The sequence below is a fragment of the Callorhinus ursinus genome, unplaced genomic scaffold, assembly GCF_003265705.2.
Source record: "Callorhinus ursinus isolate GAN/ISIS: 27379988/994484 unplaced genomic scaffold, GSC_fseal_2.0 scaffold143, whole genome shotgun sequence".
Classification (NCBI taxonomy): domain Eukaryota; kingdom Metazoa; phylum Chordata; class Mammalia; order Carnivora; family Otariidae; genus Callorhinus; species Callorhinus ursinus.
In genome coordinates, this window is record NW_027397205.1 from 59,103 (window position 1) to 77,072 (window position 17,970).

A 17,970-nucleotide genomic window follows, 5' to 3' on the forward strand; every position below is an offset into this window, starting at 1 on the left:
ATTCAGTTGCAACACAGAAGGAACCAATGTTTTCTTGCAGCTTGAAAGTTTATTAATAAAGGAGGTTGAACCAGTTGGTGTTACTTTCTTGAACCTGCATCTCTGTGTCCTGGCTGTAGTGAGGAAGAGGACTAACTACTCTGCTGGCCATAGGTGATGTCATCCCAGGAACATGCTGAACCCTCTCTCTTGGGTCCCTGTTGCCATAGCTGGGATCCAGCATTATTAGACAGACTCCACTTCTTTTTCTTGTGCCTGAGCTGGAGGGATGATATTTTTTAGGACTTCAGCATAGTAGGGGTTAAAAACCTGCTGATTGTGATGCATCGAATTGAAAAACTTCCAGCCTAGTTCTGTTAATTCCCCTTTGATGAGACTAAGGCCTCCAGGGAAGTCTGGAAGAGACTCCTGCATGCCATGAACCAAACATTTGAGAAACAAACGGATTTGCTGATCTGTGAGCAAGGAAAAACAAGGAAAAGGGAAAGATCAAAGGGGTTTCAGAAGAAATTCACAATGCCCTCGTACTCTCTGCTCACCAAAGTTAACCAAGATATTCACTGACTTACCCATTCATCTGGATAAATTGTAGAAATGAGATTGTCTGCTTCATTTTGGAGGAGGGAATGCTACCAAGTTCACAAAAACAATGCATAATCAAAAGATGTTGAGCTAGCAAATTTCTGGCTGTTCATAAAATTGTGTGGTTTTAAGTGAGCTCCTGGCATGTACGGACCTAACAAGAGAATCCCAGATATTGTACCTGAAATTAAAAAGGCATACATTGCAACCACTGCCCACACATCCAAATCAGACTGTTAAGATGCAAAAGTTAGAAGCAAGCTGGCCAAGTTCACTGTTTCCTTTTCAGCATGGAATATGTCCTACAACCTAAGTCAGTATCAATTCCTTGGAGGGTAGTAGAAGCCCACGCAGTAACTTTTAAAGCAAAGAGTTTCCCATCGTAGATCTTGGACTATAGCTAGAAAATGACTGGGGATGACTTGGTAGGGTTGAGGGGACAGTATTTCACACCAGCAAATTACACATCTTAATGGCAGGTCCACCTTAAAACTATGCATTCACTCTTCAAACTGAAAGAGATCTATTTCAACCCTGCATATTATAGATGAGAAAACTAAAGCCAAAAGACTTTCCCAATGATCATGCTTTTCCATTTTTAAATGGTTCAGTAACTGGCTTCCAAGGTTGAGTCTACCTCCTCATCCTCCACATTCTTGACACCCCTCCTTATCACTACTATGGGACTCTTACCAATGATGTTATGAACACAGTTCTCCTTCTTGGCAATATTCTGGAGTTGGCCTATAAGAGATGCTGTGTTTTCACCACTCAGGATAGTAAGTTCCATATCTTTGAGTCCTTGATGGATTTCCTGGGACACTTGTTCACTCACACTCACCATAGTCTCTTGAGGCCTAGGTAATGGACAGAAAGCAGAATAGCCCTGGCATAGGGTCAAAGCCCAGAGAGCCCCTAACAGAAGGCCAGTCCACTCCAAGCCCCCACCACTAGTAGATAGCAGGACCCCATGTACAGATTAAAAACCTTCATTGTTACCCTCAAGGTGACAACAAATTCATACATATAGTACTATATTAGACTTAAGAAAAAACAAGATAAATTGGACAAGGGTATCATTGGACCCACTCAGTATTCTTTAGTTCCATAAATTTTATTTAAATCTTGTTTTAATGTTTTCTTGGGGATTTTCCATAGTTGTGTTTTTCCTATTTCACCAGTTAAATTATAAATATGTTAAGAGACCTAAACTTCTAATTCCTCTTTTTATTTTGGTTGTGGTGCCCTACATGCAGTGATGATCAATCAGTATTACTGATCAACTGATAAACTTCTGGCTATACATACACAAATCCAGTGTTACCCATTCAAATATATGACTCATTTTTAGAAAACACAAGAATGAATCCTTTATAGCAAACTAACCTCCACACTCTCCTCTTGGGAACAAGTTTAATTTTTCTCTATCCCAAGCCTCAATATAATTTATCAAGACACAACAATCTTTGCAGGTGGTTCCCAAGGTCTTTTTTATGGTTTGTGATGACAAATAAGCAATAATTATATTATCTGCCTATGTCCCCAAAACCACATATTATTTTCAACTCTAAAAAAGATCTGTCGGGACACCTGGGTGGCTCAGTCAGTTAAGCGTCTGCCTTCGGCTCAGGTCATGATCCCAGTGCCCTGGGATCGAGTCCCGCATCAGGCTCCTTGCTCAGCAGGGAGCCTGCTTCTCCCTCTGCCTGCAGCTCCCCATGCTTGTACCCTTGCTCACTCTCTCACCCACGCTTTCTCTCTCTAACAAATAAATAAAATCTTTAAAAAAATAAAGAATAATAAATAAAATAAAGATCTGTCTATGAAGCTTACCCGGAGTTAAATTCCTCTGTCAGGGCCTTGGTTACGCATTTCAGTTTATCCACAAATTCAGGTGAGCTGAATAAAACATTACCAGAGAAACTTCTGGCTACTAGCAAGACTGAGGCCAGGATGGTTAACTGGTGTACTGGGACTCCATCTCCTGTAGCCAGATTCTGTCCATCAGCAGAGTCTTTTAAAACAGGGAAGACTGGGTCAGGAGAGGAGGGTTCTAGTAGAGATGTTAAATACAAAACAAAAGGGCAATGCTCTAACACACATTCCTACCTCAGGGAACTCATCATTGTCAGGATCCCAGAGAAGAAGGTTCAGGTAACCCTGGTATAGCAACATTGTGGGATTGGGGAGCTCTGAGTTGTTAGCTGCCCAATTTGGAGGTGAACCCACCAAGCTGGAAGAGCTGGGAGAGCCAAGAGAACTTGGAGATCGTGTAGTGAGGTCTGTTGCTGCTTTGGTTAGCCATTTTGTGGTGCAATCAAGGAGCTCTATGACATAAAAGGGAATATATGAGGGTTAAAGGCTAAAGTTTTAAGATATACTCTTGGTCAATAAATATTATTTTGTAGGACCTTCTGTCTTATAGAAATATTTTTCCTTACCCTTTACCCAGAAAATAAACTTTTTTTTCAAAAATTAGAGAATATTTTGTCACTGTAAGAAGGCAAACCCAAGGTCAAATCTCCCTCTCCTGCACTTAAATTTTAAACATACCGGGCTGCTTGTCAAGGAGTTCCTGGAATTTAGCTTGTTCATACTGGACAGAATGTTCCTGCAGGTAGGGTCGAAGGCTCTGGATAGTATAGTTCACCATGTCCATTTTCATCAGTTCCAGAACATGGAAGATACCCTTGTCATAAGGAGAAATAAAATATTTACACTATGAAAGGAAATCTAGTGTGGAGGGGTGGAACTCAAGCAAGGAGTCTTAAAATCACAGCATTTTAGAATTACAATGGGCCTTAAAAACAACAATTCAACTTTGATTTACAAATAAAAACCCTGCAGTTAGGGACTCAAGGCCACAGAGTGAGTTGTTGTCAGAGGTAAGGACAAATATGTCTTCTGTCCTTTTAGTTACCAATCTAGAACTCTTTCCAACATAGCCACTATCTTCTCAGAAAGAGTATTCAGTGGAAGGAAAATGACCAAAGTCCTAACAACTATCTGTGAGGAGTTGGAATGATGGTGATTGAATTTCTAACTCATTGGGCATATCAGTTTACCTTTCTGGGTCTTGATTCTCCTAGCTGTGAAACAGGGATAATCTTCATTTTTGTCTCCTCATGGGGTGTAAGTTAGGATACATAGGAAAACATCTGAGAAAGGGCTATTTGAAATCTCTAGAAGAAAGAATTACTGTACTCTGTCTTAGCATCATTTCTTATAAGGGGTAAAAATGATCTAAAGATCACCAAAAAGGCCTTGGGAGACTATCCTTAGAAAATAAAAGCCAATAGTTTAGGGAGGAAAATAAAAGGTATTAGTCAATTCTTCAGTATAGAAGAGCTAGACAAGGCAGGAGCTTTAAAACAGTATCAGGGCCAGAGCTTTCTGTCATAGTTGTCTAAGGCAGATTTCAGGGACAGTACACTTAGTTTCTTACTTTAGTAACTGCACAGGATCTGTCATGCTTTCTAGTTTCTGCACTGCTTCATCATGGACTGGTGCACATAGCAAGGTCATCAAATTAAGAATGTAGTTAGAGAGATGAGGGACATCCAGGGCCCCATGTTCTGCTTCCTGCTTAAGGAGATCCATGTCCAGAGCTTCTTCAATCTCATTTCTTAGGCGGTTCTGGTGTGGTAATAGCAGTGATAACAAGATCTGCCCAGAAAAGAAAATCAATGGAGCCAAATTGTTTAGAAACCCAAACACTCTCCAATGAACAACCTTCTTAAAACAAAGACATCCTAGTCTATGTCTTTTGGAAGTCTTGAAAATAGGTCTCTAAATTTCTTATGGAAGAATATTATTTCTTTCTGTTTAGGGGTCAATTATAGTTCAAGGCTTCACTGGTATCAGTAATAACAGTAGTGCCATATAATATCCTGATCATAAGGATATTAAAATATGAATAAAAATAGGAGTGTGATAAAAATAAGTGCAGGATATAAAATATATAAAATACACACCACAACAAGATGATTGAAGCACTCTTAATAAGGAATAAAAACATTTTTAGCAACCCTCAGTTTGTTTCCTGAGATGTTAAAAAAAAAAAAGAAGATAGCAGGAAGGGAAAAATGAAGGGGGGGAGATTGGAGGGGGAGACGAACCATGAGAGACTATGGACTCTGAGAAACAAACTGAGGGTTCTAGAGGGGAGGGGGTGAGGGGATGGGTTAGCCTGGTGATGGGTATTAAAGAGGGCACATACTGAATGGAGCACTGGGTGTTATACGCAAACAATGAATCATGGAACACTACATCAAAAACTAATGATGTAATGTATGGTGATTAACATAACAATAAAAAAGGAATAAAGACATTTTTAGATTATTTTACTTCAAAAGTCAAAGATAAAATAACCAAAGGAACCATTAAGGGTCACTTAAAATAGCCTTTTGAGTCAAAAGTATAAGTTCCTTGTGGGCAAGAGCTCTTTTGTTCACTTATATGCTTCTGAAAAACAAAACATAGTGAGGGTTCAGTGAAATCTTTTTAATTGAATGACATACTGTGCCATTATAGCAAGATGCCAAACTTCAAGCTTCATTTCATGCAAAAAAAAAAAAAAAAAGCTTCTCTAGATGGTCTATTTAAGTAATGAACCATGTTCAGAGAGGCAATATGCGACTTAGGATATTGATAGCCATCAACAATCCAAAGATTTGGTATGTCCAGGAACTTAACATCCACAAATGGGAGGTTGGTTACTCACCTCCTTAACTTCTTTTAAAAGTTCAAGAGCACAAGTGAAGTCAGGGGGAGTACTCAATAGCTGCTCTTTCAAACGGTCCCAAAAAACATTGTACATTGTCTCCATGAATCTGCCTTCCAAACTGTAAAAACGTTAAATGAGCAAATTGCTCTTTACCCAGAGAACTGATCATAATTAGGATCATAATTTCCTAAATCCCAAATAGCATTTAGGATCATGAAAGATCATTAAATTGCCAGGCCAAGAGCTATATTCAGCTCCTGAGTGAATAAACTAAGCTTAGTGTTGAATGCAAACATGTTAGCCAAATCCTCTCAGGAGGGTACTTCAAGGTTCCAAAGAAGCTCTTATCCTGCTTTAGGAAGAACCATGAACTAGGTAGGGTTTGAGCCCTTGAGTTCTAGCCCTGGTTCTGCATCAAACCTAAGTGTGTGCCTTAGTTTCTTTTTTTCCAGACAAAAAAGAATATATATTATATGCTTCCATATACAAGAACCTCAAAAACAGGCAAAATAATCTGTGGTGTTAATAATCAGAACACTGGTTACCTTTGGGGAGAATGGTTTTCATTGGTAGAGTGCTGTGTCCCTCAGTTTCTATATCCATAGACTTATAGTTTGAATTAGATGTTCTTTTTCTTTCCATTTTGAAATCCAAGAAAAAAATTCCTCCTTGATAACACTTGAAAGTCTTAGGTGCACCTCAAACTAAGCAAGCTAAAAATTGAACTCATTATCTTCCCCATTCAAACCTGTTCCTTGTTTGTGCAAACCAGAAACCTTAGCCCTTTTCCCTCAAAAAAAAAAAAAAACAAAAACAAAAATAATGCATGATTTTGTTAAAACTTTTACAAGCAATACAAAGATAAATGATTAAAAAAGTCAAAGTTCATCTTCCAACACACCAATCCCACTTGTGAGATATACACACATAAATCTGGTGTGTACTGGAGTCCTTCTAAATTACTTTCCCCTCAACCATTTTATCTACTTGGTCACCAAATTCCAGAGATTTTGCTTCCTAAATATCTCTGGAATCCATCCCCATCTACTATCATTTCCTACCTGGACTATTGCAATAGTCTATTAAATGGTCTTCCTGCCCCAACGAAGTCTTACTCGCACAATGCCACATACTCTTGCTAAAATCAATGATTTTTCTAAGATATACATCTGGTCATGATGGCATGCTCATTTAAAGTCCTCCCTGGGTTCCCTATCACCAGCAGGATACATGGCCTCTAAGACCTTTTATGATCATTTTCTGCAACTTCTCCTACCTTATTGCCTTCCTCCTTCTAACACTCTGCTCCAACAATAACAACCTACTTATAATGAATATATAATGTCTTTCACCAGTCTATGCCTGTGACATGACATTTCCAGTTCCAGGAAAATCCTTCCCCATCCCCCACCCCTGGATCCCCTGAAAAGTCCCCATTCATACTCCAAAACTCAAGGGTCCTTTTCAGGAAATTCTTTCTTGAGTCTCCTAGGGCAGCTGAACACAAACATAAAACTCCATATACTAGATGTGAGAGAACTTATCATTGCACAGTAGCTATCTACTGTTTGACTATCTCCCCTACAGAAGCCTCTTGACTTTAAAGGTAACATCTTAGTCACCTATATGTTCCCAGCATTCAACATTGTTCCTTATACCTAGTAAATACTCAATAAATGTTTGTTGTATAAATATCTGACAATGAGATTTTCCTTAGGATCTATAACTATAATTAGTGTTATTTTATTAAGACCAAAGGTAAAACCAATAATCAGTATCTATACAAAATAGATAACCCCACATTCTATTTCACTTTGTTTTTGTTATACTTTTTGCATTGCTACCCTAGAATAAGGCTGTTAATAACTGAACAATGAAAATCAAGCTCTAAATAGTATTATTCCTTCTGTTTCATTTACCCACCCCTTATCACACCACAACCCTCAGCCACTTTAACAGATCTTCACTCCCCTAGTTTCACTTTCTCTGCACCTTAGCCAGGAGGAAAAAAAAATCTAACTTGGGTTTCAAGGATAGTAAAGGCAGTGAGGAATATGCTAGGAGATTTGTCTTTTCGTGAAAACCTTTGGAGAAGCTGTGCCTGGCATGAGTACCTGTTGGCAACAAGTAAGCAAAAACTAAGAAATGTGAAGATCAAAAGACTGACAGAGCAAAGTGTTTTAGAAATAGAACCCCTAAAGTGGGAAATTAGAAATGCTATACAATTAGGGTACAGCCAATTAATTTACCCATTTAACTATTAACAAGCCATTAGAAGCATTTAATTCATACTTATCAAATGAATTTTATTTATGTCTTGCAATATGAATATAATTAATAAGAACCAGAATAAAACCTTATTTTAGAGGGATATTATTTATCAGTGTGGCTCTGATCTTAATTCACAGAATTTTTATTAAGCAGAAATGTTAAATTTTAAAAGCAGAAATGTTCTCTGAAATTTTTTATCCCATAAAGAGTTGGCAATACCACTATTAGAAAAGTACTCTTTTCACCAGTACCTGTTTGATCTGTAGACAATTAAAAGAATAACTTTCATGAGCTACTTCTTCCAAGGATCTCCAAGAAGATCTGAAATTAACTCTGTGTTTCATTATTAACTGGGATACCAAAATAAATATTATGACAACAACTGCATTGGTTTACTTCCTGTTTAAATATAATTTTTTCTGCTTTGACATGAAACTAATAATTACACTGATAATTACACTCTTCTATTTTGTTGGTACCATTTAAGACATACTCAAATTAACAGTATTAATAAAAATGCTTCAATCCTGATCAAAAGTCAATTGTGTTATATACCTATCCCAGGAGGAGTAAAATGAAAAAAAAATAGAAGTCTATACCTGTTGGGAAGTCTATACTCTCTTCCATACATAAATCTTGGTTTACCACGATTTCATGAGCAATGCTAAGTTTAGAAACCATTAACTGTCTCTATCAGATCTGTGACAGAAAGTACTTCAGGTCTGCTCTCTGGAAAAAGGTACAGCAGTCATGAACAGGGAACCCACACAAGTAGAATTTCTATTTTATTTAGAGATTCACTCAGTGAAGTAGGGCCCTCAAATTTAGATCCATCAAGCAGATCTTACACAGATTCACTCAATCCTTCTAGTATTTTAGGTTTTCTGAACTCTTGCCCTTCAATAGCACTGGAATTCTCAGAGAAGTCAAGCATGAAGAGAAGTTTATGAAAAGCAAAAAGTGAATGTGATCTCAGAACCCTTTGCTTGAAATGTCAAAATAGTAAGTAAAAAACAGCAAAGAAACACTGATAAATTATGGTTTATAAAATAAATAATTTCTAGGGGCACCTGGGTGGTTCAGTCAGTTAAGCATCTGACTCCTGATCTCAGCTTAGGTCTTGATCTCAGGGTTCTGAGTTCAAGCCCCATATTGGGCCCCATGCTGGGCATGGAGCCTACTTAAAATTAATAAATAAGTAAACAAACAATTTCTAAAAGTTACTATTTCTACTTTTTTTTTTAGTTTCAGGAGTAGAATTTAGTGATGCATCACTGACATACAACACTCAGTGCTCATCACAATTGCCCTCCTTAATACCCATTACTCATTTAACCCAACCCCTGGCTCACCTTCCCTCCAGTATCTCTGTTTGTTCTCTATAGTTAAAGAGTCTGTTTTATGGGGAAGGGGGCAAGATGGCAGAGGAGTAGGAGACTTGGATTTCGTCTGGTCTCAGGAATTCAGCTGAATAGGGATCAAAACATTCTGAACACCTACGAACTCAACAGGAGATCGAAGAAAAGAATAGCAACAACTCTCTGAACAGAAAAGCGACCACTTTCTGGAAGATAGGACGTGTGGAGAAGTGAATCCGAGGCGATATTTGGGAGGATAGATGGCGAGGGAGGGGGCCTACAATCGGCTGCTTCTGGCAACTGATAGAGCCGCAGAGCACAAAATCGGAACTTTTAGAAGTCTGCTCCGCTGAGGGACGTCGCTCCAGTGGCTAAGCGGGGGCTGGAACCCTCATGGGACAGTGTGGTCTCAGGACCCTCAGGGTCACAGAAAGACCAGGGGTGCCTGAGTGTGGCAGAGCTCCCAGGTATCGGAGCGGAAAACCCAGCTGCAGAGACGGTGCCGAGGCGCGGGCTCTCAGCTCGGGGTTGCCATAAACTATGATTGGTGACAGTCGGGCCACTGCTCCTCCAGCAGGGACCCAACAAGCGGCAGATCTGGGGAGACTCTCCTTCCTCCCCCGGGAGGAGCGGCGCGGGAGCACACCTCAGGGATCTGCTGAGTTTGGAGACTTCACACAGGGTCGGGTGCCAGAGATAGAAACGCTTGGTCACAGGCCGGATGAGCACGGAGTGCTGTTGGAGACCGGGGAGATGGGAGTGACTGACTGCTTTTCTCTGGGGGACGCACTGAGGAGCGGGGCCCCGAGTTCTTGGCTCCTCCCAGACGGAGATTGGGAGGCCGCCATTTTCACTCTGGTCCTCCAAAGCTGTACAGAAAGCTTGCAGGGAACAAAAGCTCCCGAGAGCAAACCCGAGCAGATTGCTTAGCCCCGCCACGCAAGGGCGGGGCAATTCCGCCTCCGGCAAAGACATTTGGGAATCACCGCAACAGGCCCCGCCCCCAGAAGAGCACCAAGAACAGCCAGCCAAGACCAAGTTTACCCATCACTGAAAATGGCAAAACTGCAGCAGTAGGGGAATACTGCACATAGAATTCATGGCTTTTTACCATGATTCATTAGTCTTTCAAAGTTAATTTTTTTAACTGTCTTTTTTTTCCAATTGTTCTTTTTCCCTGTTTCAACCAACATCTTATCAATCCCTTTTTAAAAAAAATTTTTTTTATTTTTCATTTTTAGAGTCATATTCTATTCCTTCATAGTAGTTACCCTTATTTTTGGCATATATATATATAATTTGTTCTCTCTTTAAAATTTTGAGATACAGTTTCTTCTAACATATCAAAATATACCCTAAATCTGTAGTGTATGGCTTTGTTCTAGTCTCCTGCCTGATCACATTCTCTCCCTTTTTTTTCTTTCTTTCTTTTTTTTTATCCTCTTCGTTCTTTTTTCAAACACCTTCTTATCAAATCCTTTCTTAAAATTTTTTATAATTTTCATTTTACACTCATATTCCATCTCTTCATCGTATCAACCCTTATTTTCTACATATTTAAGTCTTTCCTTAAAATTTTAGGAGGCATTTTCTTCTAACAAACCAAAATGCATCCAAAATCTAGTGTGTGGCACTGATCTATGCACCAGCCTAATCATATTTGATCATATTGTGTTTTTTGTTTGTTTTTATCTTTTTATTTTTATTTTTTTTCTTTCTTTCCCTTTCTTTTCCCCCAGTTTCAGGTCTTTTCTGATTTGTTTAGAGTATATTTTATCGGGATGTTGTTACCCTGTTAGCATATTGTTCCCCCATTCATCTATTCTCCTCTGGACAAAATGACAAGAAGGAAAAAGTCACTTCAACAAAAAGAACAAGAGGTAGTACCAACTGGCAGAGACCTACTCAATACGGACATTAGTATGATGTCGGTCCTAGAGTTCAGAAAAATGATTTTAAAGATACTAGCTGGGCTTGAAAAAAGCATGGAAGTTATTAGAGAAACCCTTTCTGGAGAAATAAAAGAACTAAAATCTAACGAAGTTGAAATCAAAAAGGCTATTAATGAGATGCAATAACAAATAGGGTTGCTAATTGCTAGGATAAATGAGGCAGAAGAGAGAATCAGTGATATAGAAGACCAAATGATGGAGAATAAAGAAGCTGTGAAAAAGAGAGATAAACAACTACTGGATGACGAGGGCAGAATTCGAGAGATAAGTGATACCATAAGATGAAACAACATTAGAATAATTGGGATCCCAGAAGAAGAAGAAAGAGAGAGGGGGGCAGAAGGTATATTGGAGCAAATTATAGCAGAGGACTTCCATAATTTGGGGAAGGAAACAGGCATCAAAATCCAGGAGGCACAGAGAACCCCTCGCAAAATCAATAAAAAGAGGTCAACACCATGACATCTAATAGGAAAAGTTACGAGTCTCAGAGACAAAGAGAAAATCTTCAAAGCAGCTCGGGAGAAGAGATCTGTAACCTATAATGGTAGAAACATTAGATTGGCAACAGACGTATCCACAGAGACCTGGTAGGTCAGAAAAGACTGGCATGATATCTTCAGAGCACTAAATGAGAAAAATATGCAGCCAAGAATACTATATCCAGCTAGGCTGTCATTGAAAATAGAAAGAGAGATAAAAGGCTTCCAGGACAAACAAAAACTAAAGGAATTTGCAAACACGAAACCAGCCCTACAAGAAATATTGAAAGGGTTCCTCTAAGCAAAGAGAGAGCCAAAAAGCAGCATAGACCAGAAAGGAACACAGACAGTAAACAGTAACAGTCACCTTACAGGCAATACAATGGCACTAAATTCATATCTTTAATAGTTACCCTGAATGTAAATGGGCTACATGCCCCAATCAGAAGACACAGGCTATCAGATTGGATTAAAAAACAAGACCCATCAATATGCTGTTTGCAAGAGACTCATTGTAGACCCAAAGATACCCCCACATCGAAAGTGAGGGGGTGAAAAACCATTTACCATACTAATGGACACCAAAAGAAAGCTGGGGTGGCAATCCTTATATCAGACAAATTAGATTTAAAAAAAAGACTGTAATAAGAAATGAGGAAGGAAACTATATACTACTTAAAGGGTCTATCCAACAAGAAGATCTAACAATTGTAAATATCTATGCCCCTAACATGGGAGCAGCCAATTACATAAGGCAATTAATAACAAAAGCAAAGAAACACATTGACAACAATACAATAATAGTGGGGGACTTTAACACCTCGCTGACTGAAATGGACAGATCATCTAAGCAAAAGATCAACAAGGAAATAAAGGCTTTAAATGACATACTGGACCAAATGGACTGCACACATATATTCAGAAGATTCCTTCCCAAAACAACGGAATACACATTCTTCTCTAGTGCCCATGGAACATTCTCCAGAATAGATCACATCCTAGGTCACAAATCAGGTCTCAACTCCTACCAAAAGATTGGGATTATTCCCTGCATATTTTCAGACCACAATGCTTTGAAACTAGAACTCAATCACAAGAGGAAAGTCAGAAAGAATTCAAATACATGGAGGCTAAAGTGCATCCTACTAAAGAATGAATGGGTCAACCAGGAAATTAAAGAAGAATTAAAAAAATTCACCAAAACAAACGAAAATGAAAACACAATTGTTCAAAATCTTTGGGAAACAGCAAGGGCAGTCCTAAGAGGAAAGTATATAGCAATACAAGCCTTTCTCAAGAAACAAAAAAGGTCTCAAATCCACAACCTAACCCTCCACCTAAAGGAGCTAGAGAAAAAACAGCAAATAAAGCCTAAACCCAGCAGGAGAAGAGGAATAATAAAGATCAGAGCAGAAATCAATGAAATAGAAACCAAAAGAACAGTAGAAGAGATCAACGAAACTAGGAGCTGGTTCTTTGAAAGAATTAATAAGATTGATAAACCCCTGGCCAGACTGATCAAAAAGAAAAGAGAAATGACCCAAATCAACAAAATCATGAATGAAAGAGGAGAAATCACAACCAACACCAAAGAAATACAAAAAATTATAAGAACATATTATGAGCAACTCTATGCCAGCAAATTAGATAACCTGGAAGAAATGGATGCTTTCCTAGAGATGTATCAATTACCAAAACTGAACCAGGAAGAAATAGAAAACCTGAACAGACCTATAACCACTAAGGAAATTGAAGCAGTCATCAAAAATCTCCCAACAAACAAAAGCCCAGGGCCAGATGGCTTCCCAGGGGAATTCTACCAAACATTTAAAGAAGAATTAATACCTATTCTCCTGAAACTGTTCCAAAAAATAGAAATGGAAGGAAAACTTCCAAACTCATTTTATGAGGCCACCATTACCTTGATCCCAAAACCAGACAAAGACCCCATCAAAAAGAGAATTACAGACCAATATCCTTGATGAACATGGATGCAAAATTCGCACCAAAATACTAGCCAATAGGATCCAACAGTACATTAAAAGGATTATTCATCATGAGCAAGTGGGATTTATCCCTGGGCTGCAAGTTTATTTCAACATCTGCAAATCAACCAACGTGACACAATACATTAACAAAAGAAAGAACAAGAATCATATGATCCTCTCAATAGATGAAGAAAAAGCATTTGACAAAGTACAGCATCCTTTCTTGATCAAAACTCTTCAGAGTATAGGGATAGAGGGTACATACCTCAATATCATAAAAGCCATCTATGAGAAACCTACAGCAAATACCATTCTCAAATGGGGAAAAACTGAGATCTTTCCCCCTAAGGTCAGGAATGCGGCAGGGATGTCCACTCTCACCACTGCTATTCAACATAGTATTGGAAGTCCTAGCCATAGCAATCAGACAACAAAAAGAAATCAAAGGCATCCAAATCGGCAAAGAAGTCAAACTCTCACTGTTTGCAGATGATATGATACTTTATGTGGAAAACCCAAAGACTCCACCCCAAAACTGCTAAAACTCATACAGGAATTCAGTAAAGTGGCAGGATATAAAATCAATGCACAGAAATCAGTGGCATTCCTATACACCAACAAAAAGACAGAAGAGAGAAAAATTAGAGAGTTGATCCCATTTACAATTGCACCCAAAACCATAAGATACCTAGGAATAAATCTAACAAAAGAGGCAAAGAATCTGTACTCAGAAAACTATAAAATACTCATGAAAGGAATTGAGGAAGACACAAAGAAATGGAAAAAGGTTCCATGCTCATGGATTGGAAGAACAAATATTGTGAAGATGTCAATGGTACCTAGAGCAATCTACACATTCAATGCAATCCCCATCAAAATACCATCCACTTTTTTCAAAGAAATGGAACAAATAATCCTAAAATTTGTATGGAACCAGAAGAGACCCCGAATAACCAGAGGAATGTTAAAAAAGAAAAGCAAAGCTGGCAGCATCACAATTCCGGACTTCCAGCTCTATTACAGAGCTGTCATCATCAAGACAGTATGGTACTGGCACAAAAACAGACACATAGATCAATGGAACAGAATCGAGAGCCCAGAAATAGACCCTCAACTCTATGGTCAACTAATTTTTGACAAAGCAGGAAAGAATGTCCAATGGAAAAAGACAGTCTCCTCAACAAATGTGTTGGGAAAATTGGACAGCCACAGGCAGTAGAATGAAACTGCACCATTTCCTTACACCACACACAAAAATAGACCAAATGGTTGAAATACCTAAATGTGAGACAGGAGTCCATCAACATCCTAAAGGAGAACACAGGTAGCAAGCTCTTCGACCTCAGCCGCAGCAACTTCTTCCTAGAAACTTCGTCAAAGGCACAGGAAGCAAGGGCAAAAATGAACTATTGGGACTTTATCAAGATAAAAACCTTTTGCACAGCAAAGGAAACATTCAACAAAACCAAAATACAGCCGACAGAATGGGAGAAAATATTTGCAAATGACATATCAGATAAGGGGCTTGTATCCAAAATCTATAAAGAACTTATCAAACTCAACACCCAAAGAACAAATAATCCAATCAAGAAATGGGCAGAAGACATGAACAGACATTTTTCCAAAGAAGACATCCAAATGGCCAACAGACACATGAAAAAGTGCTCAATCGCTCAGCATCAGGGAAATCCAAATCAAAACCTCAATGAGATACTACCTCACACCAGTCAGAATGGCTAAAATTAACAAGTCAGGAAATGACAGATGTTGGCGTGGATGCGGAGAAAGGGGAACGCTCCTACACTGTTGGTGGGAATGCAAGCTGGTGCAACCACTCTGGAAAACAGTATGGAGGTTCCTCAAAAATTTGAAAGTAGAGCTACCATATGATCTAGCAATTGCACTACTGGGTATTTACCCCAAAGATACAAATGGAGGGATCCGAAGGGGTATGTGCACCCCAATGTTTATAGCAGCAACGTCCACAATAGCCAAACCATGGAAAGAGCCAAGATATTCATTGACAGATGAATGGAAAAAGAAGTGGTATATATACACAATGGAATATTATGCAGCCATCAAAAGGAATGAAATCTTGCCATTTGCAACGACTGAATGGAACTGGAGGGTGTTATGCTGAGTGAAATAAGTCAATCAGAGAAAGACATGTATCATATAACCTCACTGATATGAGGAATTCTTAATCTCAGGAAACAAACTGAGGGTTGCTGGAGTTGTGGGGGGTGGGAGGGATGGGGTGGCTGGATGATAGACATTGGGGAGGGTATGTGCTATGGTGAGTGCTGGGAATTGTGGAAGACTGTTGAATCACAGATCTGTACCTTTGAAACAAATAATGCAATATATTTTAAGAAAAAAAAGAAGAAGAAGCTAGCAGGAGGGGAAGAATGAAGGGGGGCTAATCGAAGGGGGAGACGAACCATGAGAGACGATGGACTCTGAAAAACAATCTGAGGGTTCTAGAGGGGAGGCGGGTGGGGGGATGGGTTAGCCTGGTGATGGGTATTAAAGAGGGCACGTTCTGCGTAGAGCACTGGGTGTTATTCACAAACAATGAATCATGGAACACTACATCAAAAACTAATGGTGTAATGTATGGTGATTAACATAACAATAAAAAATTTTAAAGAAAATAAAAGAGTCTGTTTTATGGTTTGCCCCTCTTTTATTTCCTATGTTCATGTTTTTTTTCTTAAATTCCACATATGAATGAAATCATATGGTATTTGTCTTTTGCTGACTTATTATTTCACTTAGGATAATACTCCCTAGCTCTATCCACATCATTGCAAATGGCAGGATTTTATTCTTTTCATGGCTGAGTAATATTCCATTCTGCATCTTTTTTACCCATTCATCAGTCAATGGAAATTTTGGCTCTTTCCACAATTTGGCTATTGTTGATAATGCTGCTATAAACACTGGGAATAAATTCAAGATTCATGAAAGACCTAAATGTGAGACAGGGAACCATCAAAACCTTAGAGGAGAACACAGGCAGCAACCTCTTTGACATCGGCCATAGCAACTTTTTACTAGATATGTATCCTAAGGCAAGGGAAACAAAAGCAAAAATAAACTATTGGGACTTCAAGATAAAAAATCTTCTGCACAGTGAAGGAAATAATCAACAAAACTAAAAGTCAACCTTTGGAATGGGAGAAGATATTTGCAAATGATATATCTGATAAAGGGCTAGTTTCCAAAATCTATAAAGAACTTATCAAACTCAACACCCAAAAACAATTTCTACTATTAACTTCTTAACTCTGATGAGATGGGAAGAGACATAAGATGAGAGTCTTCTTATAGAAAACACCACAAATCTTACTAAGTAGCTCTAAAGCAGAACCATGCAATATGGGGATTCCACAGAATAATAAAATTTCAAAAAAGGAGTGACTGACAATAATTTGCCAATTATTATTTTTCCACATATGGACATCAATGCAAACAAGCAAATAAATCTACCTTACCATTATCCAAATAATAATTTTATTATAATATATATAGTATATAAATATAAATATTTATAAAATAAATAAACATATATAATAAATATATATAACATCCCAGAAGGCAGAAAGTACATAATTTTTTAAATTACTTAAATTTATTCTTTATTTGAATATAGTTGACACACAATGTTAAATTAGTTTCAGATGTACAACATAGTGATTTGATGAGTTTATACATTAAGTTATGTTCATCACAAGTGTAGCTATCATCTGTCACCATACACCGTTAATACAGTATCATGACTATATTCCTTATGTTGTGCCTTTTATTCCCATGACTTATTCATTGCATAACTAGAAGTCTGTATCCACTCCCTTTCACTCTTTTTGCTCATCCTCCTACCCACTCCCCTCTGGCAACCATCAGTATGTTCTTTGTATTTATAGGTCTGATTCTGCTTTTTTGTTTGTTTATTCATTTGTTTGTTTTTTTTTTAGAGTCCACATATGAGTGAAATCATATGGCATTTTTCCAAAAAAGATATACAGATGGCAAATAGACACATGAAAAGATTCTCAACGTCACTAATTGTCAAGAAATGCAAATGAAGGGGCACCTGGGTGGCTCAGTCGTTAAGCATCTGCCTTCAGCTCAGGTCATGATCCCAGGGTCCTGGGATCGAGCCCCGCATCAGGCTCCCTGCTCGGCGGGAAGCCTGCTTCTCCCTCTCTCACTCCCCCTGCTTGTGTTCCCTCTCTCATTGTGTCCAATAAATAAATAAAATCTTTAAAAAAAGAAATGCAAATGAAAATCACAATGAGATATTACCTTATGCCTGTCAGAATGTCTAAAATCAAAAAGACAAGAAATAACAAGTGTTGGCGAGGATGAGGAGAAAAAGGAACCCTCAATACACTGTTGGTGGGAATGTAAAGTGTTACAGCCACTGTAGAAAACAGTATGAAGTCTCCTCAAGAAATTAAAAATAGGGGTGCCTGGGTGGCTCAGTCGGATAACTGTCTGCCTTCAGCTCAGGTCATGATACTGGGGTCCTGGGATCGAGCCCTGCATCAGGCTCCCTGCTCAGCAGGGGGCCTACTTCTCCCTCTCCCTGCCTCTCCCCCTGCTTGT

The 17,970-nt window shown here is 38.6% G+C and overlaps 1 protein-coding gene across 1 annotated transcript in view; it reads right to left on the reverse strand.

Annotated features, from left to right (window-relative positions):
* Nucleotides 1-225: 225 nt before the first annotated feature.
* The window catches only part of LOC112811333 (T-complex protein 11-like X-linked protein 1), a 29,663-nt gene continuing 11,918 nt past the window's right edge, over nt 226-17,970 (reverse strand). Inside the window, 11 exon segments of the mRNA XM_073890366.1 lie at nt 226-455; nt 1,276-1,439; nt 2,416-2,551; nt 2,554-2,596; nt 2,692-2,909; nt 3,136-3,271; nt 3,376-3,382; nt 4,028-4,248; nt 5,306-5,430; nt 8,182-8,258; nt 8,260-8,278. Coding sequence (XP_073746467.1) covers nt 226-455; nt 1,276-1,439; nt 2,416-2,551; nt 2,554-2,596; nt 2,692-2,909; nt 3,136-3,271; nt 3,376-3,382; nt 4,028-4,248; nt 5,306-5,430; nt 8,182-8,258; nt 8,260-8,278 — 1,376 coding nt within the window.